Genomic DNA, 26,294 nt, shown 5'->3' on the forward strand with positions numbered 1-26,294 from the left:
AAAAATATTGAAACACAATACTTGGACGTTACAGAAAAAGTAAGTGTTTGCCATGGGGTTGTTATTTGCTTGGTTTTTCCAAGCTGAAACTTTGGACTTTTTTCCCTCCCCTAATTAAACAGTTTTGGTTTGCCGTAAATCCCTTTTTGGTGTCTTTATTATTCCTGTAAATGGCTTGGCCCAGGCTGCATCTCCATGCCCATCGCTCTAAGGCTAAACAATAACACGGAGGGGGGGTTCGCGGAGGGTAAACACGGCTAATCAGGACTTGCCTAATACGAACGACTGCTTAATGAGAACCCAGGGACTGTGCTTCCTGTGCTGGATTTGGCTGGAGGAAAACGCTTTGTGCTCTCGACACCAGGTTTGAGACGGCTCAGTTCCCTCGAACGGGCTGGAGCAGCGTTGCCTCCCTCCCGTGAATCCTCCCCCACGGCCACGGGACGGGATCTCGGGCTGCGAGGGATCCGTGGGGATCTGGGGATGATAAAGGATCCTGCAAGCTCAAGGATCCAGTGCATGTTTTGCTTGAAGGGAGATCTTTAACACAAAAATCCCTGTTTGTGCCTTGCTTTTTCTAAGCCAAGCCACCGCAGGGCCCTGCCCTTCATGTCCTTCAGGCTCCCTGGGGAGCTTTGTGGGGCATTTTTAGGGACTGGCTTTGATAAATAGCAGCGAACGTGCCACTGCTCGGCCCCAGAGGCTCGGCTGAATCATTTTTCCATCCAAAAGCGAAGCCGCTGGTGGCAGCTCCTCCCCAGGGGAGGGATGAGGAGGGCACCCCACATCTCTGGCATCTCCAGAGCTGTGGGGAGGGAGGGAGATCTGGGGGGGTGGCGGCTTTGGGGGGGGGGTGTGCAGGGGCAGGTGGGTGTCTGGGTGTGAACAGGGGGGTGGGTGCTGGGGCACAGATGGGTGATGGGTGCAGTCGTGGCTGGGGGTGTGTGGAGAGAGGGGTGCAGGTGTGAGTGGGCATCCAGATGTGCATTGTAGGTGGGTGCAGACATGGGTGGGCATCCAGATGTGCATGGTAGGTGGGTGCAGTGTGGGTGGGTGTCCAGATGTGCATGGTAGGTGGGTGCAGATGTGAACGGGCATCTAGATGTGCACAGTAGGTGGGTGCAGTGTGGGTGGGTGTCCAGATGTGCACATTGGGTGGGCACAGACACAGGTGGGCATCCAGATGTGAATGGTAGGTGGGTGCAGTGTGGGTGGGTGTCCAGATGTGCACAGTAGGCGGGCACAGACACGGATGGGCATCCAGATGTGCACAGTAGATGGGTACAGATGTGGACGGGTGTCCAGATGTGCGTGGTAGGTGGGTAGTGTAGGTGGGTGTCCAGATGTGCACGGTAGTTGGGTGCAGTTGTGGGTGGGCATCCAGATGTGCACATTAGGTGGGCGCAGATGCGGGCGGGCATCCAGATGTGCATGGTAGGTGGGTGCAGACATGGGTGGGCATCCAGATGTGCACGGTAGGTGGGTGCAGATGTGAATGGGCGTCCAGATGTGTGTGGTGGGTGGGTGCAGATGTGTACAGGCATCCAGAAGTGCATGGTAGGTGGGTGCAGTGTGGGTGGGTGTCCAGATGTGCGTGGTAGGTGGGTGCAGATGCAGGTGGGTGTCCAGATGTGCACATTGGTGGACACACAGGTGGGCATCCAGATGTGAATGGTAGGTGAGTGCAGTGTGGGTGGGCGTCCAGCTGTGCACAGTAGATGGGTGCAGTTGTGGGTGGGTGTCCCGATGTACACTGTAGGTGGGCACAGACACAGGTGGGCATCCAGATGTGCACGGTAGGTGGGTGCAGATGCGAGTGGGTGTCCAGATGTGCACAGTAGGTGCGCGCAGACACGGGCGGGCACCCAGACGTGCACGCTAGGTGGGCGCAGACCCGAGTGGGCGCCCAGACACGCATGGCGGGCGGGTGCCGGCGCCGCTGGGTGCGGGTGGGAGGTGGGCGCCGAGCCCGGGGGGTGCCTCCCTCCCCCCGCGGCGGGCGTGGGGCAGCGGGGGCGGGCGGCGGGGCCGGGGCCGGGGCCGGGGCGGGCGGCGGGGAGGGGTCAGGCGGCGGCGCCTGCGCGGGGCCGTCGCGGCGCTCCGCGAAGTTGCGCGGGGCCCCGGGAAGTTTTGCGGCGCTGCGCGGCGGCGGGGCGGCGGGCGGCGGCTCCCGCTCCGCTTCCCCCCCCCCCCCCGGCGCGGCCATGGCCTTCCGCCGGCGGGCCAAGAGCCACCCGCTCTTCAGCCAGGAATTCCTCATCCACAACCACGCCGACATCGGCTTCTGCCTGGTGCTCATCGTCCTCATCGCCCTCATGTTCGAGGTGAGACACCCCCCACCCCCCCCACCCCTCCGCCTTCTGTCGGGGGGGGGGCGGTCCTGAGGGGAGACACCCCCCCTCCCGCCCCAAAACCCCACCATGGTCAACCCTACCCGGGACCGGCTGTGTGTGTCCCCCCCCCCACCCCTCTGCACTCCCGCTGGGGACGGGGAGTCTCGGGTGCCCCCCGTTTGCTTCACGGGGTGCCCCCACCCCCCACCCCCCCGGCTCTGCTTCTGCTCGGGGGTGTCCAGGGCTCCACACCCCGCCGAGGTGACCCCATCCCGCCTGGGGAGGGGGCTCTGGGTTGCGGGACCCCTCTGTCTGGGGGTGCAGAGTGCCGCCCCATTCATTCCCCATCTCTCTCCCACCAGCACAGAAGTGTCCCCCCCCTTCAAAATCCCTGTGGGGACCCAACCGGGTGCTGGCTTTTGGGGTAGCACATCCTTCAGCCACCCCCAGCCCTGCCGGGGGTCCCCAGCTGCAGAAGGGGGAGCACAGGGGTGTGGTGAACCCCCTTCTCCTGCAAACCCACCACTGCTGCTGGGGACGGTCCCTGCCCTCACCGCTTCCCAAGCACGGAGGGGTACATCGGCTACCCGGTCACATGCAGGGAGCAGTCAAGCCCTCACTGATACTTCCAGCTATTGGAAATGGGGAGAAGTTTTTTTTTCCCCCTTTTTTTTTTTTTTTTTTTTTTTTAACGTTAGCCCTTTTCCAGGTGTTTTCTCCACAGCCCGCTGACCCCGCATCGTGGGACGAGCGCCGGGGGCTCCTGGGCCTCGTGTAGACACCAGTGGCTCCCCAGCCTTTCCCCATCCCAGCCATCCCGCTCCGCCACGGGCCATGAGAAGGCATCCCCAGCTCCTCCACGGGAAACCTTCTCCCATTTGGGGTGGCCGGAGCCCCCCAGGAAGGCCACTGCCCCGCCACCGCCCCAGCGCCGTGCGGAGCCATGCCGGGAATGCCGCGTTCCCCCTGTTCCGTCTCCTTCCCTCCCAGCTTGCTTTTTCCTCTCCTCTTTCGGGGAGGAGACAGAGGAGGGCTGGAGGCCACCACCGTGCAGCTTTGCTTGGCTCTGGGCACCCCAACACAGAGGCACCCCAGGCTGCTGCGAGCTGTGGTCAGCAGCTCCGCGGGATCGGACCCCCCCCGCCCGCTTCCCCCGCACAAACCCTCCCCTTCAGCGCAGTGCCACGTTTCAAAGCAAATCCGGACGGGAAAGGGGTGGCCGGGGGGCCTGGCGGAGGAGGAAAGTCTCCTTCTGTAGCAAATCACAGGAGGAGGAAATCTATTTCCTTAATACCCTCCTGGTGGCAGCCCCCTTCTTTTTTCTTCTCCCCCCCCCCCCGCCTTTTTTTTTTCTGCAAATGAATTGAATGAGCGAGTCGCTTCCAGTGCACAAACCCCTTTCGATGTGCTTGTGCATATATGTATTTAAAGGTCAGAGGGGTTTCAAAACCAACCCAAGAGGGCCAGCTGTATTCCAAAACCATATGCAAATGCCGCAAAGTTGGGCTGCAAGTTTCGTAGTCGTACTTTCAAAAAAAAAAAAAAAAGTCATGGAGATTGCATCTCCAGCAGGGTTTCTCCCACAGCTGTTTTTTTCAGGGTGCTGGTGCCTGTGGTTGCATGCCGGGAACCCCATCCCGGAGAGGTGGTACCCGGGGTCGCTGCCGTCAGGGATTTTGCTTGACGTGATGCTCCGAGGGCAGTTTTGAAATGTGACGCGATGAAACCCCCTGTGGAGGTGGTGGCAGGGAGGGTTTTGTGGCGTTTCTGATTTTTTTTTTTTTTAATGTCTTTTAGTTCAATCTCCCCTGGTTGTTGAGAGGCAGCAGTTTCCTGCTGCTGGTGCCGCCGCTCTCCTGGCAGACCTTGGGGAGACGGCGCTCACCGTGCCGGGGTGGCTTTTGGTGCTTCTCCCTCTCCACTGCCTGGCTGCATCCCTGCCCGGCAGCATCTTCCCTCATCCTTCCCTCGGCATGGGGTTTGGGACAACTCTTTTGGGCTTTGTAAGATTTTATTTTTATTTTATTTTATTTTAATTTCATTTTATTTTTATTTTATTTTTTTATTTTATTTTTATTTTATTTTTATTTCATTTCATTTTATTTGATTTCATTTCATTTGATTTGATTTCATTTCATTTTATTTGATTTGATTTATTTTTTTTATTTCATTTTATTTCATTTTATTTCACTTTATTTTTTCCTTCTGCTCTCTTTTCCCCTGAAGGAGAAATCAGGCTCTGCTCTTCCCCAGCCCTCCAAACCATCCATGCCCATTTGCACCACCTCTTTGGTGAGTTTTGGCAGCAGCTCAGATATTTCTGCCTTTCGACACCTTTTCAGTGCCTCTGCTGCGATGGTGTGTGGGGACACGTTGCCATCCCTTCTCCTCCTCCTCACCACCCTGCTTCCCACCCTGCCGCTGGGCTCCCACCTTCTCTAGTGCTGGTGGTGGTCACAGCCGAGCTCTGGCTCAGCGGAAATGGCCGAATCCTGCTCACAATAGGCCGTTTCCTGCAGAGGAGGTTTCTTTGGGGAGGCATAAATGAGATTTTTAACCTTTTCTGAGGCAGCCCCCGGGAGTTGAGAGCTTTCTTCCTCCAGCACTCTGCTTGCGGTGATGCTCAAGGGCTGCTGTGGGTCTCCCCCTCCCCAAACACAGCACAAGGTACACCTTGAGCATCCTTTTGGGTGTGCAACCTCTTCCCCATCCAAACAGATCAATGGGCTCCCCCAGCCCAGTAATTTCTCCACAGCAAGGAGCGGGTACCAGTCGTGATGGAGATGCCATTCGCATCTCGCTTGATGCCTGGCTGCGCTGCTAGCACCATCCCAGCTCCAGGGAGGGGATTTGGGGGCACAGAGCGTGGCACGAGGCTGCTCGCCGGTGTTACAGGTGTGTTGGACTTGGTCAATCAGGTATTGTGTGTGTTTTAGACGATTGTAGCATTGCTCAGTGAGGGAAGCCTAGGGCTTGGAGGGGCTCCCCCCAAAAAGAGTGGTCCTGAGCTGGGTGCTGTGGGGTTTTCTGCCTTCCCAGCCAGCCCTAAGCCTTCAGGGTGTGAAAACACACCTGGTGCACGTCTGCGTGGTGCCAGGGAGGGATTTTGCTGCATATGCATGGCTGTTCCATCCATGAGCAAGCTGATGCCCAGAAAGAAAAATCTCCCCTTTTTTTGGTCAAAAACCATTTTAAGTGGCTGCATATAGAAACACGAAACAGGTGCTTTCCATCCTCGTGCAGGAATCGTTTTGCATATCTTTTTCCGTCCCGCTTTGCAGAAAAATGAAGCCAGGGCCAGTGTGGGTTTAACCTGCAGCTGCACGGTGACCTGTGTCCCATCTGGGACGGCTCCTGTGTGCGGTGTCAGATCGATCAGCCTCTGTGCACATTGAGTTTGGGGGAGACCTCGCTGGTTTTGGGGGTTTTTCGGTATTAGACAGGGGCTGCTGTCATAATCAGTGTGAGATGGGGAAACTGAGGCTCAGTCTTATTTCTCCTTTATGCCCAGAAACGGCTGCCACAAGCTCACAGGCAAAGCAGGGGACAGCTTCTGATGCTTATGCATGGGTTTATAGTAATAAAGTTATAAAACATTGTATTATAAGAGATGCCGTGCCCTTGCTGGGCTTTCCCTCGTGCGTAGAGCCGTGGCAGTGAGTCACGGTCTCCCAAACACTGGGTTGTGACACTGTCAAATGAAGGCAGCTGACGAATGAGCTGCTATTTCCAGGCTTCCTGCTAAATATACTTTCCCCTCCCTGGTCCCCTCTGTAGTACTCTGCAAAAATTAAGGCCTTCCTGTCATTAACGAGGGAAAACAAAACGTGTTTCTGCCTTCCCTGGTCTTTGCCAGATGTGGGAACTGAGGCACACGGGGAGCTTAAGGGCTGGATAGGTGGGGGAGAGTGGGGTGGAGAAAAAGGGGGAAAAAAAGCAGAATTTAGGTCTGCTTTTAAAAAGGGAATAAACAGGAGGGGGCATGAGGCAACGATAATTGTGTCGTGTTGGGGGAATGAGCGTGCCTGTGGGAGCAGAGGGGCTGTGCCGCCCTTGGGGAGGGTTTTTTGTCAAAACCAGCTGTTTACTTTTAAAGGCTTTGGTCCAAAGTTTGGTCTTTAGTTTGCATATAGGGCCTGTGTCAATCCATACGGTGGATCAACAAGTTTTTGTTTCAGTAAACAGTCTGGCTGGTGAGGGGAAAAAAAACAAACCCTAAGTTGTGAGAAAAGCCTTCAGACAACATTTTATCTGTAATTAGTTTGAGTTGTTTTTCAAGCCTGGAAATATTTTCCCAGCTCAGACTGCAGAAACTCCCCCAGCCTCCCCAGCCAGAGGTTTAGAGCTGCTTCCTTCCTCCGAAGCTGTTTTAAGCCAGGCAGGACTGTGGGGATGGCTGCATGCCTGGGGGCTCCTGGCTGGGGTGAAGACAGCACGGACTCTGCACATCCCACCGGGCTGAGGCTTTCGGGAAGGGAACCAGGTTTCATAGAGTGACCTGGTACCTCTCTGCAAAGGATGCTCAAAAATTATCCCTCGCTCCTGAAGATATTAGGGTTTGAGAGTCGCAGCGGGTAGATTTTGGGAGAGGTGCTGAGCTGCCTGGATGCCCGTGCTTAGATACCTTTATTAAAAGCCTCTTGTATGTCTGCAAAAGTAGAATTAGGATTTTAGTTTGGAGTCTTACAGCGTTTCATATCAGGGAGGAGCCAGCACATTCTAAAAAGGGTGGGGGGAGCTTCACCGCTTTGTATTAGGCAGCAAACTCCAGGCTAGCAGGGGTGTGAATTTTTCTGGTCACCGCATTATCAGGGAGTAGATGCACAGTGGTGGATAGTAGATGTGTAGTAAATGCATAGTAGTGCTGGGATTGTTTGGCTTCATCCATCGCCCTGCCATTGAGGGCTGTGAGGTGGATGTGCTAATTTGATTTCTAGCTGTATTGCTCTGTGAGAAACATCCTGAGCCCTGTCCTGGCTGCTCTGAGCATTGCAGGAAACTGTGGTCTTGATTGACATGTTGAGTTTTGCCTCTTCACCATCCAGCTACCCTTTGATCCTCGGATTAGTGTCATTAACCACTGGAAACCCACTTGCTGCTGAAGATGCTGTTCCCTCTGCATGGCTGTAGAGAGCCCCCAGCACCACTGCTTCCCCAATTTAGCTGGTTCAGGCACATCCTTCATGCAAGGCAGGATGAGGCCGGGATGAGGAGCATCTCCCTTACCCCCTGGGGCAGTGGTGGGTTGCAGAGAGGCGCCCTTAATGCAGGGCAGGGAGCGAATGTGGATACAGCCTTTCTTATATGGTCCCCGCTCAGCTTGTCCCATGCAGACAAATGCTGCAGTGCTGTGTCCAGCTCTGGGGCCCCCAACATCAGAAGGACACAGACCTGCTCGAGTGGGTCCAGAAAAGGCCATGAAGATACTCGGGGGGCTGGAGCACCTCCCCGGTGAGGATGGGCTGAGAGAGTTGGGAGTGTTCAGCTGGAGAAGAGAAGGCTCCGGGGAGACCTTAGAGCGGCCTCCCAGGACTGAAAGGGGCTACAGGAAAGCTGGGAGGGACTCTTTATCAGGGCGTATAGGGATAGGACGAGGGGTATCAGATTTAAACTGAAAGAAGGCAGATTTAGATTAGATATAAGGAAGAAATTCTTCCCCGTGAGGGTGGTGAGGCCCTGTCACAGGTTGCCCAGAGAAGCTGTGGCTGCCTCTTCCCTGGAAGGGTTCAAGGCCAGGTTGGACGGGGCTTTGGGCAACCTGGGCGAGTGGAAGGTGTCCCTGCCGATGGCAGGGGGGTGGAACTGGATGATCTTTGAGGTCCCTCTGAAGCTAAACCATTCTATGATTCTGTGTTAAATCCCTCTCCCATCCCATAAAAATCTCTACCTGAGTCATGGTGATGCTCTGTAGGGTTTGGACTTCAGGCTGCCTTAAGGAAAGGCTGGAGATAAGAGAGGATAACCAAAGAAGCAGGTTGAGAAGGTGGCCTCACAGCATGACCAAAAAAATATAATAATACCTGGAGAGACCCAGTTCTGCCCCTGCCTGCAGGAGCATGCCTGGCGCTTCCTTTCCCATACCAGCATCTTGTTTCAGAGCAAACAGACAGTGAGTGTCTTGTGCCTCTGAGTAATCCTCATGTTGCTCTTCCTGTTACAAACTTCTCCTTTCTCTATCCGCCTGCAAAATGCTCGATGCGAGCTCTAAAGCTTTGCCATCCCTGGTGCTCGTTGCTCCTTTCCAAGCCAAGGAAACCTGGTTTCTGCCTTTCAGTGGAGCTGGAGGTGGCATTGCTGGAGGTCATGGCTTAAGTGTTCCCCGTTTTCCAGGAGGCTTAAGCTGTCTCTGTAGGCTGCGCAGGGCTGTATAGCAATGGGTGCACCATGGGTGCTTCCAGTTGATGAGGTGGAGGAGATGCTGTGGGGGTTACGGCTACAAGCGTGGGATTTTGGAGCCTGGTGTTCACTGGATGGAGCTCAGCTGCGACCTCGGTCAAGTCATCTATCCCTCCATGCCCGCTGGTAAGGGCCGTGTTGTAAACAATGGCAAAAAGATCCCTCCATGGATGTACAGGGCATCCTTCACCTTCAGGGATAGAGGGATGTCACCAGTGTCCTGCCCAAGGTGATTTGTCCCATGTGTTTTGTGCTCCATCTGCCTCGGGTGCTGGAAACTGTGACTGTCTGAGCTGAGATGTCCTCACCGCAGCAGCGGGGAGGTGGAGGTGAGCTGGCCAAGGGTGTGCTGCTGGTGATGCTGGTGGCCTGGCGAGTGGTGAGTCTCAGAGGGGAGAGCTGAGCTGGACAATAAGTACCTTATTCTGGGTTTCTTGTGCAGTTGCAGTGAGGAAAGCATAGAGGTGCAGGTGCTCACAAAATGAGATGCAGCCAGTCATGTGAGCCCTTGGAATGCCCAAGGACCCACCTCTGAAAATGCTGCCTTGGTTGTTAGGGTCCTGTTGGTGCCCACAGGGGAGTGTGCGTGGGGACTGCGCCAGGGTGAAGGGTGATGTCCTGCACGTGTTCAGACGTTTCCATGGTCTGTGAACTCTTCCCGGCCCGTCACAGAGGCAAGGAAGGCCTTCAGTGCCCAAGAGGAGACCTTCCCTCCACAAAAGGTCTGTGAGATGCCCCAGAGGTAGGTGGGGAGATCGGACACCCAGAAGTTCAAATTTGGCCCCCATTGTTGCTGCTGTGGCCGGTGGTGAGTGACTGCAGGTGTGTGCCTGGGCTCCCCAACCATCAGCTGGAGGAGGGAGCAGTTCTCTGGAAATCCGTCTGTCAGGAGTCTGCTTACGTCCAGGAGGCTAGATTTGTCTTAGGCTGTAAAATATTTTACGCAGGCTTTAGGAAGCAACCTGCCACTTCTTGGTAATGAAAGGTGGAGGGGTGAAGAGGTGCAGACGTGGCCCATGAAGCTTCTGGTGGTCCTGAGGCCCGTGGGAAGCAAAGGCAGGTATGGAGATGGGACAAAGCATTGACTGATCCTCAAGTATCTATAGAGGAAACCTTCCTACCAGGCCTTCTAGAAAAGAAGATTAGGAGAGTCCTTGCAAATCATGTCAGGGCTGAGCACCATGTGGGCATTGCTCCCTGCCCTGGAGATGCTCTGGGGTCGTTTTCCCAGACTCACAGGTAGGAGACTTCATCTGGAGATGATGTGTCATTTCCAGCTGTTTACACCTCTGGATGTCAGCCAGGCACTCGGGTAGGATGTAAAACCTGCAGTGCCTGCTGCTGTCGGCACATCCATGACACAGCCGCCTGTCCCTGCAGCATCACGGCTGTGATGTGTTGGCGTGTTTGTTTCATGCCCCGTGCCAGCTTGTGATGAGGTTTGGATGTAAAGTCCAGGTCCTGGTTGTGCTGTACCGCTCTGGGATGAAGCAATTTTGCTTTCCTAGCCAGCAAGGTTTGCAAGAGCCAGAAGTGTCTCCTTAAGCCAGCTTGAGGCCAGGCAATGCACTTTTTCCATTACCACCCCAAACTCTGCCCGTGGTCTCCATCTCCTTTGGCAGAGTGCTTCCTGCATCTGCTCCTCCACAAGCAGAGCACAACATGTGGGATTTCTTTTTTTAAGTGGGGAAACAAAAAAATAAAAAAAAATCCCCAAAGATCATGAAAACATGCTGTGGAGTTTGCTATCCCCCAGCCAGGGCTGCAAGAGGATGGGCAGCGCTGCCTGCGCCGGCAGAGCGGAGCCACCGGCCGGTTGCTCAATGCTCCTGGGGGCGGGATGGGAACACTTGGCAAAGCCCCCATGTGCCCCCTGCAGCGACGTCCCGCAAGACGTGAGGCAATATTTCCAGCCGGGTTTTTAATAGCCTGTGGCTCTGAAACAGTGGAAGCTACGTCTGTGTGAAATGCAGCTCGTCTCCATCGGCGTTTGACAGGCCTGGGATTTTTTTGGGCTGGTTGCGTATGAGGCTGGGCACTTGCAAAGCCGGTTGGTTGGAGGGGTGGCTGAGGAGCCGTCGGAAAGATGAAAATCTCTGGTGACCCTCCTGTCTGTGTGGGGTTGGAAGGGGTGAAGGTATGTTTGGCGTCAGACATCTGTGTACTGGATTTTGGGACAATGGTGCATCAATCTTGGAGATGCTGCTTTGGGACATCCTGCAGATGCACTGGGATGGGATTCTCAGCTCTGCCTCGGCACTGTGAAGCCTCCAGCTTTGCTGCTGCAGGGATCATTCCCTTGAATTAAAAGCAAGCAGCACAGTCCTGGTCTGTAGGGGACCTCATGTCTCATCCCAGGCTTGTTTTTTTCCCTTTACGGGCCAGCCTGTGATGCTGGACGTGCAGCTGGGATCTTGTGTGTGGTTCAGCTCTTTTGCCAAAGCTGCTTTTCCCCTGCCCTGTGGGACCCTCGTGAGCACCTGCACAGTCTCTAAAGGGGTCCAGCGTCCCATGGCTGCTGTTATTAGAGTAGTCTCCACAAAGATGCAGGGGCTAAATCCACGTGTAGCTCGTGGGACTTTGCAGCCTCTGAGCTTGCTCGGGTGCTGGGTGCTGCCATCCCTACTCAGACCGGGCCCCTGCTGTGGCTGCCCAGAGTGGATGGGAATGAGGGATGGTTTTAATTAACACAGATGGCCTTCTGACTCGGGCTCCTGGTGTCCACCAAGCAGCAGGTCACATGTGATGATGGTCCATGCTCATCCTTGAGGGGAAGTGGGGAGCTTCCCTCGTCAGGCTGGCTGGTGGCTTTTACAGCTGTGTTGCTTTTCCAGGTGTCTCTCTCCTTTATACATCCCTTTCATCTTCCCAAATCCTAAGTCCCTGTTGGCAAACCTCTTCCCTAGCAATCTCTTTGCTGAAAGGCATTTCTGCGAGTGAAGCTGGTACCTGCACATCTCCCTGGATCATTTGCCTTTCCCAGCATGATAGGAAAGGGGAGTAAATGGTGTCAGGGGAATGGATACAACAACTGATTTGCTTTTTTTCCCCTTTGTGTGTCTTTGACAGGTTACAGCCAAGACTGCCTTCCTGTTTATCTTACCTCAGTATAATGTTAGTATGCCTACAGCAGGTAAGAGATGCTTCTGCTGCACATACCTCAAGGGGAGGATTGAGTCGTGGTCTGCCCCAAACCCTCGCTGCCAGCTGGCCTGGGCTCACCCTCTGCTGATGCACACTGCTCAGACCCTTATCTGGTAGTAAAGGAGATTTTTAAAATAAGATATGTGGGGGAAAAGCAAAGGTGGAGTGGCTCAGAGTGCGTTGATCGTGTCTGCCAGCCCTTGTGCTGCTGGGGTTGGGAAGAAATGCGTTCCAGGTGGTTTTAGGGCCTCCTCTCTACCCTGTTTTTGCTATGTGTCAGGCTGCTCTGTGTGCTCTGCAGGGTGAGAATCCTCCTCCAGGCCTAGTCAGGCAAGATCAAATTGCCTGACTGCATGCCTGGAGTAGCTGTAGGAGCAGGAGGGATTTAGCTCTTTGCTGAACAGCAGGGGCTGCGCAGATAATTGCCATCTTGCTTTATTTATTAGGGATGGCACAAGATGAGGGTGCAGAGATGCACGTGGTGCACAGCATCCGTGCTCCAGGCAGCTTATGGTCCTGCTGCACACAGAATGTAATTCAAGAAGGCTCCAAGCTGGCGCAGGTCTGAGCCCAATGGACCAGAGGATGTGCCCCAGCTCCCAGCCCGGAGACAGTTGGAGGCTCGGTCCCTGTTTGTATTTTGGCAGCTAGTAGCTGTGTTCCTAGCCGAGAGCCCCTCTGGGGCTGGCAGCAATCTGGGCACTGGCATGGGGGCAGCAGGAGGTGGTTTGGGTAAAGCTCTGGCCTCAGGACGGGCCAAACGCCTGGGGCACAGAGCCTGGCTTGGTGGCAGAAAACTGCAGTTAATTAGAAGTGTTTGAGTAATCATCCAAGGGAAGAGTGGGGCTGTTGGGATTAGTGAAACTGGGATGAGGCAGACACGCGGAAGATAAAAGGTCTGCCCTTAAAGTCTTTGAACATCACGGTTGAAGAAATTACCCAGCATCCAGATTAAATTGTGGTCCATGCTCCCCTATGGCACAGTCCAGACAACTTCCGCTGCCTTTGTGCTAAGTGATTTATTCCTCCCTGCTACCAGAATTCTCAGGGGGACATGTAACCATCTCTCCAGAATCAGGTACTGGGGTATCAGAGTAGGGTGTGAGCTAGCTGAGGCCATGGGGAGGGAGACCTTGATGCAGTGAGCTTGCTCAGAGGAAAGGTTATTGCTCACCTGAATTTTTCCAAGGCTGTTTCACATCCCTCACAACAAGGGTGCTGTTGCCTGACAGTTGGCAGACCTTACTCTCGTCTCCTGTGCTCCGTGTATGCACGGCTCCTGCTAAAGCAGCTTCTGAAATGCCCTAGAGAGAGGAGGCAGAGCAGTCGCACACATGCATAATGTTATTTTCTTTAGTCTTGCAATTCTTTTATCTTATACTGGGGTTATGAGCTCTGTGATACAGGCAATGTTTTTACGTCTGGGTTTGCACAGCACCCAGCCAGGGGCTCCTAAGGATGTGAAAACACCTGGTCCTTACATCAGGTGTTTTCATAAATCCTACTCAAACCTTACTCGTGTACCTCAAATCTTAGAAATCTGGACTGAAGCTTTGTTCAAGGGTAAACAGGGCTGGTGACAGACAAGTCACTTCCCAGCATTGATATTAGGAGAGAATGGACAGGGTAAGGGACAGCAGCAGCGGGGGGTGGGCTGAGCTTTGCATTGCGATGCTTTCTGCAGCCTGCCACGAGGACAGCAGCTTTCCCAACTCTGCTTCTTCCCCATAAGCTGCAGGGCTGCAAATAGTTGCCTAAATGCAGATGTCCAGGGTATTTTGGATGCTGTTGGGTCTGCTGTTGCTCCAGAAGAGCAGGGCCTCCTGTGGGTCCTGTTTCTCATCCACCAGCCCCGTGCTGCTGCCTCGGATCTCTTAATAGCACGAGGCATCTGCATTTAGATAGCTGAATCCTGCTCCAGCAGCTTTCAGGGGTGAGTGGGAGAGTCTGGGTGTTGGATGATAACCGAGGGGGTGGAAATACCATCCCGAGCCCTAATGCTGCCAGCGGGGTGTCCTGGAGGGTTAGAGCCAGCTCTGCCTGCCCACCACCTGCTTCAATTCTGCCTCTGTGTCTTTGTCCCTCCGAGCTGATGAATTTATGTCTCCAGCCCCTCACCTCTGGCAGGAGAAGCTTGAAGTGTTCTGAGTGTCACCTCCCTTGAGGTATGTAACTACTAGAGAGGAAACCATCCACCCTCTGCTGATAAACTGACTCAGGCTAGAGCCCTTTTTTCCAGCCCTACAGCCAGTGGCACAGTCATGACCTCTCTCTGCCTCCACCTCTGTGGTGGCCCCATCCAAGCTGCATGTTGGGAATAGTCCCCGCCACTAACCCTTAAGCCCTTACCTGGAAATCGTTTTGGGTCATGGAGATTTGACCCACCGTTTGGCCTCTTTGCAGATGGGGAGCAGGTCCAGTATCACTATGGGCTGAAGGATCTGGTCACCATCCTCTTCTACATCTTCATCGCCATCATCCTGCATGCAGTGGTGCAGGAGTACGCCCTGGACGTGAGTGCCATTCAGCGTCTCAAGTCACCAAAATATCTCAAGCACCATGGGAATACATGGTCCTGCTGCAGCTAAATGCTGGTCTGGGGGTGGGTGCATGTGGGCCACAACAACCCCATGCATGGCTACAGGCTTGAGGAGGTGTGGCTGGAGCTGTCTGGAAGAGAAGGATCTGGGGGTTCTCATTGACAAGCAGCTGAACAGGAGCCAGCAGTGTGCCCAGGTGGCCAAGAAAGCCAACGGCATCCTGGCTCGTGTTAGAAATAGTGTGACCAGCAGAAGTAGGGGGGTGATAGTCCCCCTGTGCTCTGCACTGGTGAGGCCACACCTGGAGTGTTGTGTCCAGTTTTGGGCACCTCAATCCGAGAGAGATCTCGAGGGGCTGGAGCGAGTGCAGAGGAGGGCAACGAAGCTGGTGAAGGGCCTGGAGAATAAATCCTGTGAGGAGCGATGCAAGGAGCTGGGACTGTTCAGTGTGAGGAGGAGAAGGCTGAGGGGAGACCTCATCACTCTCTACAGCTCCCTGAAAGGACATTGTAGAGAGGTTGGTGCTGGTCTCTTCTCCCAGGGAATTAGTGACAGAACAAGAGGGAACGGCTTTAAACTGCAACAGGGGAGGTTCAGACTGGACATGAGGAGAAAATGTTTCCCAGCAAGAGTGGTCAGAGAGTGGAATAGGCTGCCCAAGGAGGGGGTGGAGTCCCCATCCCTGGGTGTGTTTAAGGGCCGTTTGGATGAGCTGTTGGGGGATGTGGTGTAGGGGAGAACTTTCTAGAGTCGGGCTGAGGGTTGGACTCGATGATCCCAAGGGTCTTTTCCAACCTGAATGATTCTGTGATTCATCTCTGGGAGCTGCTTGGGATGGGGAGGAGGAGGAGGAGAAGGGAAGGTTGTTGACCTGGTGGCTCATGTTTTCTTGTTTCTTTTCTCTCCCTCTGCTCCTTCACAGAAAATCAACAGGCGTCTCCATCTCTCCAAGGTCAAACACAGCAAGTTCAATGAATCGGGACAGCTGGTTGCCTTCCACCTCACCTCTGTGATTTGGTGCTTGTACGTCGTGGTGACGGTAAGGCACGGGGCTGGACGGGCTTTGGGTTCCCTGCGTGGGATTTGTGGTTTCTGGAGCGCAAAACCCTGATGTAGCAGAGTCCCCAGCCAGCCCCTGGGCCAAGATGGGCACACTTCAGCAAGTTTAGTTTTCAAGTGTGGCGGGTCTTTAGAGCCACTGAGTGAGGGCTGTCTGGGGAGATCCTTCTCCTGCATCATGCAAGGCACAAGTAAATGGGCTGTGAAGAATTTTTGGGGCTGAACCCTGGCAATCCTGCCTGGCCCTGTCATCTCCATCCGCTGCACTGGGACCTGCCTTCTTTCTCAGCCTTATTTTCCTCCTTATTTGAGTTCAGTGCCTTGGGGTTTTTGGATGCCCTTTACAGCGGTGTGAGGTGAATGGGCAGGTGTTTGTGATCCTTCTCCTTGTGATCCCTCTCTCAGTGAGCTGATGGTGAGGGGATTGCTAGGAGCAGGAAACCCACACTACACCTTGGGTTACATTGGAGATGTTTCAGCCCAAAACTGCTGGGAGAAAAATTTAGAGTGAAAATGTTCCATTTTGGGGAGGAAGGGGGAGGGAAGAACGAGTGTTGTTGGAGAGATCTGACTATTTTGGCAGCTTGAAGTGATGACAGTGCTTTGCTACCAGTGACCATTGGGGTCCAGCTGTGGTCCCTGCTGGCACTGGGGATGGATGTTCAGGGGCAGGTCCCCTCCCCACTGCTTGGGGGGTCTTGCCAAGCCCCCCTTAGAGGACCACTACCCACTTCCAAGCCAGCATTTCTGGGGATCTGCTGGAATTTCTCCTGCCCTGCAGGGATGTGGGGAGGGAAGCTTTGGCAAAACAGTCTATGCTGCTGGTTTTGGGCTGCCCTCACCCAGTGCCAGAGCCATCCCTCACCAGCTACTGGGCTGTAGCCTCCTGTGCAAACCCACATTGTCCTGACGTGCTCCCCAGCTGCCTTGTCTGTGCAGAGCAGGTCACTTTTTGCAGCACTTACACTTCCTCTGGCCTCCCCCAACTGAAAAAAGGGCTTAAGGCAGACAGGGCATGGACGATGGTGACAGGTTGGTGCTGGGCAGGATGAATTTCCCATGCCAACATCTCTTTGCAAAGCCCCATGCAGCAGCCCTGGGGGAGGAGCTGTGCAAGCGTGGGGCGAGAAGGGAGCCCTGTCCTGTAATCTGCCCCGCAAGCGTAAGGCAAGAGGCTGCAGGTGAATGCAGGCAGGTGGAAAATTAAACTATGCAATGCATATTAAATTATTTTTGTAGGTGTTTTCTGTTCCCCTTTCTCTTCAGAAGTACTTCTTTTTGCTTTAAGTGATACTCAAGGTGGAAATGCTGGTGGGGAAGCTGCCCTCCTGGACCATGCGCACGGTTGCTTGGAGCCAGGCTACAGGCATCTCCCCCCCCGCCTCCAGAGCATCCCTCTTGCATTGCCAAACCCCAAAACCTGAATTTGGGACCCTCTGTGCAACCGAACAAGCAGCTTTCAACCCCCAAACACGGGGGCCTCGTGAAACTTGAGCGGGGTGCTAGAGACCCCTTTGGAGAGCTCAGCCTTGGTTCTCGCAGGGGACACGGTTTTTACTGCAGGCTGAAGGGACTTGGGTGTCATCCCCAGTTCCTAGTTTTGCTGTGGCATTAGCCTGCCCCATCGTAACCATGCGCTGCCTGTTTCTTTTACTGAAGGCTTGCATCTTTTCTCTTTTTCAGGAAGGATACATATCAAACCCCCGGAGTTTGTGGGAAAACTACCCACATGTTTATCTTCCGTAAGCACTCGCAAGGGCATTTTGTTCTCGGGCTGACCACTTCCTTCCTCTATACGGTTTTCCCTGCGGCTGGGAGCTGGGTGCTGACAACACAGTGCCCTTTGCATGCACCCTGCTGCAAGGGTGCTGCAGTGACATCCTGGGGACAGGGGATGTCTCGTTTTTGGCCCCGGGGAGGGTGTTCGCAGAGGGTTTCCTCTGAGGGGAATGTCCTGTGGGCTCTGTTACTCATCCTGGCTGCTTCCTGCCTGCATCACCTTGGGCAAGTTTCTTTGCTGTTCATTTTTCATAGTAGAAACGAAGTGGGGGATAATCCTCCCTTCTTGGGTTTTTGCAAGAGTGAGGTTTGTTGACAGCATGGAGACCGCAGCACAAGCATCTGGATAACCTCCAGGCACGGCTAGCTCGGCTCAACATATAATTTCAGCCCAGAAATGATGCCTCCTAAATCCCCTGGCCTCAAAGCGGTGGAGGGATTGCCCAATGCTACGTGGCCAGACGCTTTCCCTGGTGCCCGGGTCCTTGGGGTCCTGCCATGCCCTGGGCTGGCTCACATGGCTCATCCCTGCGTTTCAGGTTCCAGGTGAAGTTTTTCTACCTATGCCAGCTGGCATACTGGCTGCACGCCCTACCAGAGCTCTACTTCCAAAAAGTTCGCAAGGTGAGAGCCAGGCGGGTGCTCCTGCCCACCCTGGGGATGCTTGAGGTGGTTTGTCCACGGGCTTTGGGGCAAGCGAGCTTTGGGAGAGGGGTGGGTGGAGAGGGGCAAGGGCTTAACACTGCTTTCTGCCCCTGCCAGGAGGAGATCCCCCGCCAGCTGCGGTGCATCGCGCTCTACCTGGTGCACATCGCCGGCGCGTACCTCCTCAAGTGAGTCGACTGTCTTGGCATCCCATCCCACACCGCGGATGGGGCTGAGCAGGTCCTTTTGCAGGGCGAGTCACCCGGGAAGCCTCAGCAGGGTAGGGGGCTTAAAAGGGAATAAAGGCAAGTGTTTAAAAAGCAGGTGGTATTGAAGTTGACTTCCCAACTGCAAGGCTGTTAGTCAAACAGTTTTCACAGACCCACAGAGCTGATTTTGAAGGAGTTGAGCAATGTTACACGAGTGCACAGGGTGTTGCAAAGCAAATGTTAACCAGCCAACACAGGCTGATGGGTGCATCTCCCCTGGGCGTGGGAAGCATCCTGGGGTGCTCTCCCAGCACGGCACAGGCAGGCAAGCTCTTATCCTTCCTCTGAGTGTGTGCACAGAGCAGCGATGCCAGCAGTTGTCAAACCCATCCCAGCTCTGCTACTGGTTTGGGCTGCTTTGATGTTTTGGGGACAGGGATTTCCCCCATTGCAATCCTACCCCAACTGCTGCGGAGAGGTTCGGCTTTGGGCTGGTACTCGCTGCAGCTCAGGGATGGCAGGGGAGATGCTGTTGCTGGATATGAAGGACCAGGCCAATGGTATCCTGGCTTGTATCAGCAATAGCGTGGCCAGCAGGGACAGGGAAGGGATCTTACCCCTGGACTCAGCACTGGTGAGGCCACACCTCAATGACTGTGTTCAGTTTTGGGCCCCTCACTACAAAAAGGCCATTGAATGACTCGACCATGTCCAGAGAAGGGCAACGGAGCTGGTGCAGGGTCTGGAGCACAGGTCTGATGGGGAGCGGCTGAGGGAACTGGGGGGGTTTAGTCTAGAGAAGAGGAGGCTGAGGGGAGACCTCATTGCCCTCTATAAATCCCTGAAAGGAGGGTGCAGAGAGGGGGGATGAGTATCTTTAACAAGCGATAGAACGAAAGGGAATGGCCTCAAGCTGCACCAGGGAAGGTTTAGACTGGATATTAGGAAGCATTTCTTTCCAGAAGGGGTTGTTGGGCATTGGAATGGGCTGCCCAGGGCAGGGGGGGAGTCCCCATCCCTGGAGGGGTTTAAGAGTCAGGTTGACACAGCGCTTAAGGATCTGGTGGAGTTGGGAATGGTCAGTGTGAGGTTAATGGTTGGACTGGAGGATCTTCAAGGTCTTTTCCAACCTAGATGATTCTGTGAAGCTTGACTAGCCCAGTGATGTGTTTTTCCTTCTCTTCCCTCCTAGCTTAACCCGCTTGGGGCTGATCCTCTTGCTGTTGCAGTACTTAGCCGAATTCTTCTTCCACATGGCCCGGCTGGTTTACTTCACGGATGAGAACAACGAGAAGCTGTAAGCAGGCAGGCTGGCCACGGCTTCCATCCTCTGGTACCCAGGAGAGCCGTCGGCGTGACAGGGGGCTTGCTCTCCCCTTCCAGCTCAGCGCTGGAGGCTGCTCCTGCCGACAGCACTGCTTGCCCTCCTGCAGGTTTAACGTCTGGGCTGTCGTGTTCGTGGTCACCAGGCTCTTCACCCTCACCTTGTACATCCTGGTCATGGGCTTCGGGCTGCCGCGGGTGGAGAACCAGACCCTCGACCCCGAGAGAGGGAACTTCTTCAGCTTTCTCTTCAACAATATCCTCTTCAGGTAGGAATGTCCCCTACTGTATCTTCCCTGGTTGTGTTATCCCAGGGTGGTTTTTGCTGAGTGTGGAAATGCCAGTGGGCATTTCCATCTAGGTTCCCTTTAGGGAAGGTCCTAGTGAGCTGGGAGGGTGTGGAGGGAGCAAGGGGCAGTTAAAGGCTCTGGAGCCACAACGGAGGTGAAAAGCCAGCAAATAAGTTGTTCGTTGAATGAAGGAAGTTACAAAGCACAAGCCTATCGTAGAGAAAGGCTTGCAGGCTTTCCTTTCTGCACCTGTAATTGCACTTATGTGGATGTCGTCAATGAAAAGGCGTTTTCCTTTCTGCTTGGACATGTTTTGATGTGGGATGCAGAGGATGGGATGGGTTACTCATGCCTTGCAGGCTGTCTGTCGAGACTGGGAGCCTTTCTCACCCATACAGCAGCTGTGGGTTCAGTTCAGAAGTTGCTAGGGCAGGTGCCTGGTCGTTCCCAAGCTTTTTGACACCATGGACTGCTGGCACACCTGATGATTTGGGAGACTTTCTTAGCTCCCTTCCAACCATCCACCGTTGTACAGAGCAGCTGGGGACCGTGCAGACTGGTGTTTGGGCAGTGCTGGTTGAGATGATCTTACAAGGAGCAGCTGAGGGAACTGGGGTTGTTTAGTCTGGAGAAGAGAAGGCTGAGGGGAGACCTCATCGCCCTCTACAACTGCCTGAAAGGAGGGTGCAGAGAGGGGGGATGAGTCTCTTGAACCAAGTAACAAGTGATAGGACAGGAGGGAATGGCCTGGAGTTGTGCCAGGGAAGGGTTAAACTGGATATTAGGAAGCATTTCTTTCCAGAAGGGGTTGTCGGGCATTGGAATGGGCTGCTCAGGGCAGTGGTGGAGTCCCCATCCCTGGAGGGGTTTAAGAGTCAGGTTGACACAGCACTGAGGGATCTGGTGGAGTTGAGGACGGTCAGTGTGAGGTTAATGGTTGGACTGGAGGATCTTCAAGGTCTTTTCCAACCTAGATGATTCTGTGATTCTGTGACCCTATTCATCCATTCCTGCCCTAAAGTCTTAAGAGTCAGCAACGCCCTGAGCACTTGAGAGCTTTGTGGTGGTGAGGGAAAGGGAAGTGGCTGCCCTGAGCTCAGGAGATGGCAGAAAGCAGAGATGGTGGCTGGAGGGATGGTGCCTGCCTCCAGTGCTTGGTGCAGCCACCCAGGGGGACCTCAGCCACCAGCCCCGCTGTGGGGGGAAGGCTGGGGGCTGGTGGTGGCCTCGCTCCTCTGTTCTCAGCCTGCCTCTTCTCCGCCCCTACCAGAATGAGTGTGCTGCTGTTGGTGTGCCTCTTCCAGGCCTCGGTGATGTGGCGCTTCATCCACTTCCAGCTGCGGCGCTGGCGGGAGTACTGGAATGAGCAGAGCAGTCGGAAGCGAGCCGCTGCCGCCGCTGGCACCAAGCAACAAGCCAAGCCACTCAAGAGGGACTCGGGTGAGTGGTGGGACTGGTGTATCATGGGGTGGCACCGTGGGAGGCATCAGTAGTTCAGCATCCCCTCAGCAGGCCGCTGTCCATGCCGGCAGTGCTGCGGCGGTGCCTCCTGCTCTGTGCTGAGCCCAGGGGGTCCCCAGCAGGGTCGTGCCGTGCTGGGGGCTTTCCCCATATCTATGGGCCAGTCCCACGAGGGTTAAGGTTTTGGCCTGTGCAAGGGACCAAGTTTTCTCTCTCCATCCCCAGGTTACCATGAAAATGGAGTGGTGAAAGCGGAGAACGGCACCTCGCCGCGAACCAAGAAGCTGAAATCACCATAGAAGCAAAGGCTTGGCTCCTGGGGAGGAGGGCGAGATACCAGGACTAAGAAGCAGCCCCTCCTCCTGGTCTTCACGAGCATCGTCTTGAAAGGCTTGGAAACTGGTCATCTTCCCAAGGTGTCTCTCGCTCTCCTCCCTTCCTTTCTTGATCTCTTGAACCATTTGCAATAAAACCAAAAAGGTCCCTTTCCCTGCTCCCTTGCCCTCATAGGAGCCTTTTCCAACCCTCCTGGTTTTGCCTTCCTCTGTTTCATCGTAAATCAGTGTGCAATTCTTTTCTATTTTAGTGTTTGGTTATTTTGGATTCTTGTTACAAATGCATCATAGATGGTTCCGAACAATCCTTTTTTCTTCTACAGCATATTTCTCCCCTGTCTCTGCGGTGCTTCCCTAAGCCCCAGGGTCAGGGCCACAGCAGCTTGAAGGCACCATGTGTCTGTTGTGGGAACAGGCTCCTGGGGGAATGCACTGGGGCTCTGTGATCCTGAGGCTTAGGGGTGCTCTCAGGCAAGGGTTGCCTCTCCTGGGGCACGTCTGGCCAGTGCTTGGCAAGTGCCGTGGGATGGTGGTGCTGCAAATAGAGACCAGGTCTGAGAGAGGAGTCTCAGCTGTGTCTTGTCTCATGGTGGACCTCTGGTTAAGTGGGGGTTTTCTGACACCTGGTTTTGAGCTAATTTTGGAGAACTGGGCAGCAGAGAAGGGAGAGAATTTATCTCTTCATATAGGACCCACCTCCTAGCCTTTGCTTGCCCCAGCTCTTCTGGTACAGCTGGGTCCCTCACACCCTCCTGGCTGCAGGAGGTGAGCTAGCCTTTGTAGTTGTTCTGGACCTCTCAGCCCCAAGAGCTCAGCTCGGGGCTCTGCAGCTCACAGTGCCTTGTTGTGGGGCAGCAGCATCCTCAGGTCCACGTGAAACCTTGAGTCCTGCCCCACTCTGAGTGCTGGCCTGGCTCCTGTTAGCCCAGGTCCTTTGCCAGCTTGTGTGTGCCTCATGGACCTGGTGTTCTCATGGCTCATGACCACGTTCAGATGACAAACTGGCTGCTGCAAAGGGTTTTTGCATCAATGGGACTGTGCTTCTCATGCTGTCATCTTAGCCTTCCTTATCCCTACTGTACCAGTCCAGCCGTGCCATCGGCAGCCACCAGCTTCACTCTTTGGTTTCCAAAGGATACAGAGCTTGTATCCACCCAAGGTGCTATCAAATGCAGGGTTTCTTCCAAAAAACCTAGCCCCTTCATCCCTTTCTGAGCTGTGAATGAGATGACAGGGAAGGGGAAGGAAGCCAGGGCTGCAAGGAGCAGCTTGCATATTAGGAAAAGCCTGACCTGTGACGCTTGGCTGTTGGCAGATGGAGTTGTCTCAAATCTACCTCAGAGGCTATCTGTTGCTGCAGACCACTTTCCCTCTTGCTTCTGCCCGCTGCTGCCCTTATGGGCTGGCAGGAGATTCGTGGGAACTCCAGATCCCACCGGCTCGGTCCCCTGCTGCCTCTTTGCTGGGGAGCAGCATCTCCTGCCCAGGGTTTTGTGGGTCAGTGCCAGCTCGCTGAGCTTCTTTGGGGTGCCATGCCCCAGTCTAGATTTGGTAGGCGTGCAGTAGATGGGCACCTTTCACCCCCCAGCTCTCCTCTGGGGCAGTTTCTGTAGCTGGGCTTTGCTGTTGGTGCCTCTTGTGCAGCAAAGCCGGCTGTAGCTTTAGTTCTGCTTCGCCGCAGCAGGAGCAGGCGAGCGGTGTGCTCCCTTGGCTGGGGGAGAAGAGAGGGCACAGGCTTGGGGGAAGCTGCGGTGCTCTTCGATGTGCAAGCCAGGATCGAGGTCCACCTTCCTTGCAGGTGAGGGAGGCATGTGATCCGTAGCGTGCCCCTCGCTCAGCCCTTCGGGTAGCTGAACCCTGGCTCTCTCCAAGTGCAATTCTAGCTTGAGGCTGGCGCAGTTGTCCTTCGCACCATTCATGTTTTGGGGAACGAGTGACAGTTGATTTTCTGCCCCGCTTTGAGTTGGGTCATGTTTTTTTCCTCCTTCTGTAGGTGTCTTTTGACCTTTCTTCCCCCTTTCCTTGTTGAGCCCCAGCTAACACTGGGCACCGGAGGGAGAAAATGTGCAGGAACACGAGGACAGTTGGTAAAATTCCATTTGTTCCTCTATCCCCATGATCTCTGAGTGTCAAATGAGAGATACTGGCAGGAGAGGCATCCCCCCTTTTTCAGGGGAACTGAGGAAGGAAACTTTAGAGCAGAGCCCTTGGTGGTATCTTGCAATTGCTCCTCGTAGCCCTTGTCGGGTAGATAATACACATTTTGGCTCAGAGGCAGCAATAGTAACCGCAGTGCAACGTGACCAGAGCAGGAAAAGAGCTTTATTTTAGGGAGGACATGGAAAAGGTCTAGTGTGAGAGGTTTTTGCTTTCTGCTGCCTCGTCCCATCCCCAGCCATCCACTGCCACGTGCCCTCCGAGAGCAACTGCTGGCCAGCATCTCTGCAGAGCCTCAGCCTGGACCTTTCTGCAACACCGGTGCCTCGCAGCAGCTGAGGTATTGACTCTGTTAACAGGTGACACATACAGTCCCCCCAAAAAATGGCTGCTGAATGATTCTTCCTCCTGCCTGCTTCGCTTCAGGCAGCATTTCCACTTGCACAATCCTGCGTTTCCATACGGTAGCTATTCATGCTTTGTATCCCAAGTGCCTTATGTTGCCACGTAGTCTCTCGTACACTTGGTCTGTGTACTATATCAGTAGTTGGACGCCCTCCCTCTACAATGTATGTACAACATATGCTACATTTATGTGTTTTTTGTTTTCTTTTTGATAGAGCTACCAGTAAAAGGGACAGTTTGTTTTGGAAGCATTTCCATGTGCTCTTTTTTTTTTTTTTTTAAAAGCTATAGATGATGGGGCTTTTTTTGCCCTCCCATGTATTTAGTCCTCAGAAATCCCCATCCTTCTCCTGTTATACCCAAACATGGCAGGTTTTTTTTTTGAGCTGAGCCTTTGCTGTAAGGCAATATGCGCTGTCATCCCAGAGGTTTCCAATCCACCCTCCATTGGAGGGGCTGCCACAGGCTGCTTCTGTCTCTGTCTTCTAGTACAAGCACCATCCCTTGGCTGCAAACCTGCAGTAATTGCTTTTATGTCCGTGTCATTTCTCAGCAGACCGAGGCTTCTCTTCAGCCCAAAGAGCTTTTTCTTTCCCAAACGGAGTATTTTCATTGCAAGCCCTTAGTGGTCAGTCTTTCCTTGACCATTCTGCGTACAAAGATGCCGAGAGCTCACTTTTCTTGAGTCGATGCTCTTCTCATGCCCCATCTTGTCAAGCCCCATGACTGCTGCAAAAAAGGCCCAACCCCAGACAGGAGCTCTTGTCCACCACAGTGCAGAAGGTGTTAGAGACTATGCAAAACTGCAAGTCTTTGCTTTCAGTGTAATGCTATTGCTTGCACCCTTCCTGTGGGCTTGAGGCTGCTTTTGTAGTCTGTGTCCGTTATCCAACCTAAGAAGGTCAGGGATTGAGGAGTCTTGCAGTTTTTGGTGTGGAGCGTAGTGTTTTCCTGCCCTAGCCTACAAGAGCTGTGAAATACCAGCAGTAGTTCTCTCTTTTTGTCTTAGACAGCTGGGGAATAGGCTTGGGAAGAGAAAGGGCTGGAGGAAGAACAGATGTAGCATTTCACATGTAATTTTTGAGTGACTCATGTTATGGGGCATTAAAGTTGTGTTGTTGTTTTTTGTTTAGGATTCTTTCTTCTTACTCATGATGTTTGGGTTAGTAGTAAAGAAGACAAGTTCCAGTTCCCCTGTAGGTCCCTTTACCCTTAACTCACCATTTTAAAATGTATTTTTGGTAGGCTTCCTGGTTGGAGGGAAGAACGATGCCTCCCCCTTGCCTCCAGGAGACTCTCGAAGCCTGTAGCTACCCTGCCTTTGCTGCAGTGCATGGAGGTTTACGGCAGCCTCAGTCTCTTGCCTTAGATGAAATCTTGGTAGATGGACCCTGACTTGCATCAACAGTAGATGGAGTTTATGGGGTTTGATTTACAGCCTTCCAGTGAACTTCAGGAGTGTAGTAGATGGTTTGTTTGGTAGGTTTTGTACTCAAACAGTGAAGCATGTTACTTCACCTCGGGGCTGTCTGTGGGGTTTTGCTGGCAGCAGGGAAGAGTGGCTGTTGTAAAAGCCAGGCAGAGGCATGTAGTTTTTCTTTGAATATCTTGAACTCAATGAACCAAACTTTAGCAAAGGAACTCGAGGAAAATTTCTGTTCTTCCATATTTATGCTTTAGTGCAAATTGCCTAATTTTGGAGGGGGTAGGGGGAAGTAACAGTCTCTGATATTTTATCCTGTTTGTTTCATTCTTCCTGTCACTTAAATTTTTGTATGGATTTTGTTTGTTGTTGTTTGTTGTTAAATGACTTTTGTGATAAACTCAACAAAACTATTTTTCTGAAATAAATAAATAAAAGGCATAGATTCTTCCATTGCTGCTGTCTGCTGATGCTTTATCACTCTGCTGAGCTGTATGCGTTGCAAAAGCAGGCTGCGATGGGTTGTACTTGTCTCTCCTGCCATGCCAGACTAGTCTGTTCCCTTTGGTGCAGCATCTTGTGTCCTCGTATTCCCCACAGCTGGGCTTCATCTTCTCGCATTTCCCATGACTACAGCATGGGCAGCTGCTTCTGAGTTAGTTATCTGTGGCTGCCTTCATCCCTGGGAGTGGAGGATAAGGGGTTTTGTAGGATATGATTTATCTGATGTGGTTGAGGTGCATACTTTATGGTGAGCTAAATTGTATACTTTCTGCAGCTGGCCCCAGGCATGCT

General features: G+C 53.7%; 1 protein-coding gene across 2 annotated transcripts; it reads left to right on the plus strand.

The window, feature by feature from the left end:
* Nucleotides 1–2,128: 2,128 nt before the first annotated feature.
* Nucleotides 2,129–25,952, plus strand: TRAM2 (translocation associated membrane protein 2). Of its 2 annotated transcripts, XM_074861354.1 has the most exons (12): nucleotides 2,805–4,336; nucleotides 4,560–4,625; nucleotides 11,799–11,862; nucleotides 14,277–14,386; nucleotides 15,336–15,452; nucleotides 17,156–17,214; nucleotides 17,791–17,875; nucleotides 18,014–18,084; nucleotides 19,298–19,402; nucleotides 19,539–19,697; nucleotides 20,989–21,158; nucleotides 21,405–25,952. In XM_074861354.1, exons 1-12 carry the CDS (start codon nucleotides 4,307–4,309, stop codon nucleotides 21,476–21,478), a joined length of 1,110 nt encoding a protein of 369 aa, XP_074717455.1. In that variant the 5' UTR covers nucleotides 2,805–4,306; the 3' UTR covers nucleotides 21,479–25,952. The 2 variants fall into 2 exon arrangements, with proteins under 2 accessions (XP_074717454.1, XP_074717455.1); XM_074861353.1 differs by lacking the exons at nucleotides 2,805–4,336; nucleotides 4,560–4,625 and adding an exon at nucleotides 2,129–2,324.
* Nucleotides 25,953–26,294: the final 342 nt, after the last annotated feature.

The sequence above is a fragment of the Strix uralensis genome, chromosome 3 (assembly GCF_047716275.1).
Source record: "Strix uralensis isolate ZFMK-TIS-50842 chromosome 3, bStrUra1, whole genome shotgun sequence".
NCBI lineage: Eukaryota > Metazoa > Chordata > Aves > Strigiformes > Strigidae > Strix > Strix uralensis.

What these genes read in the sequence shown, in the direction of transcription:
- TRAM2 (XM_074861353.1), top strand. Translation starts at nt 2,205, where the DNA reads ATGGCCTTCCGCCGGCGGGCCAAGAGCCACCCGCTCTTCAGCCAGGAA. An exon ending in TGTTAGTATGCCTACAGCAG is followed by an intron (nt 11,863 to 14,276) that starts GTAAGAGATGCT and finishes GCCTCTTTGCAG; the next exon opens with ATGGGGAGCAGGTCCAGTAT. An exon ending in TACCCACATGTTTATCTTCC is followed by an intron (nt 17,215 to 17,790) that starts GTAAGCACTCGC and finishes CCTGCGTTTCAG; the next exon opens with GTTCCAGGTGAAGTTTTTCT.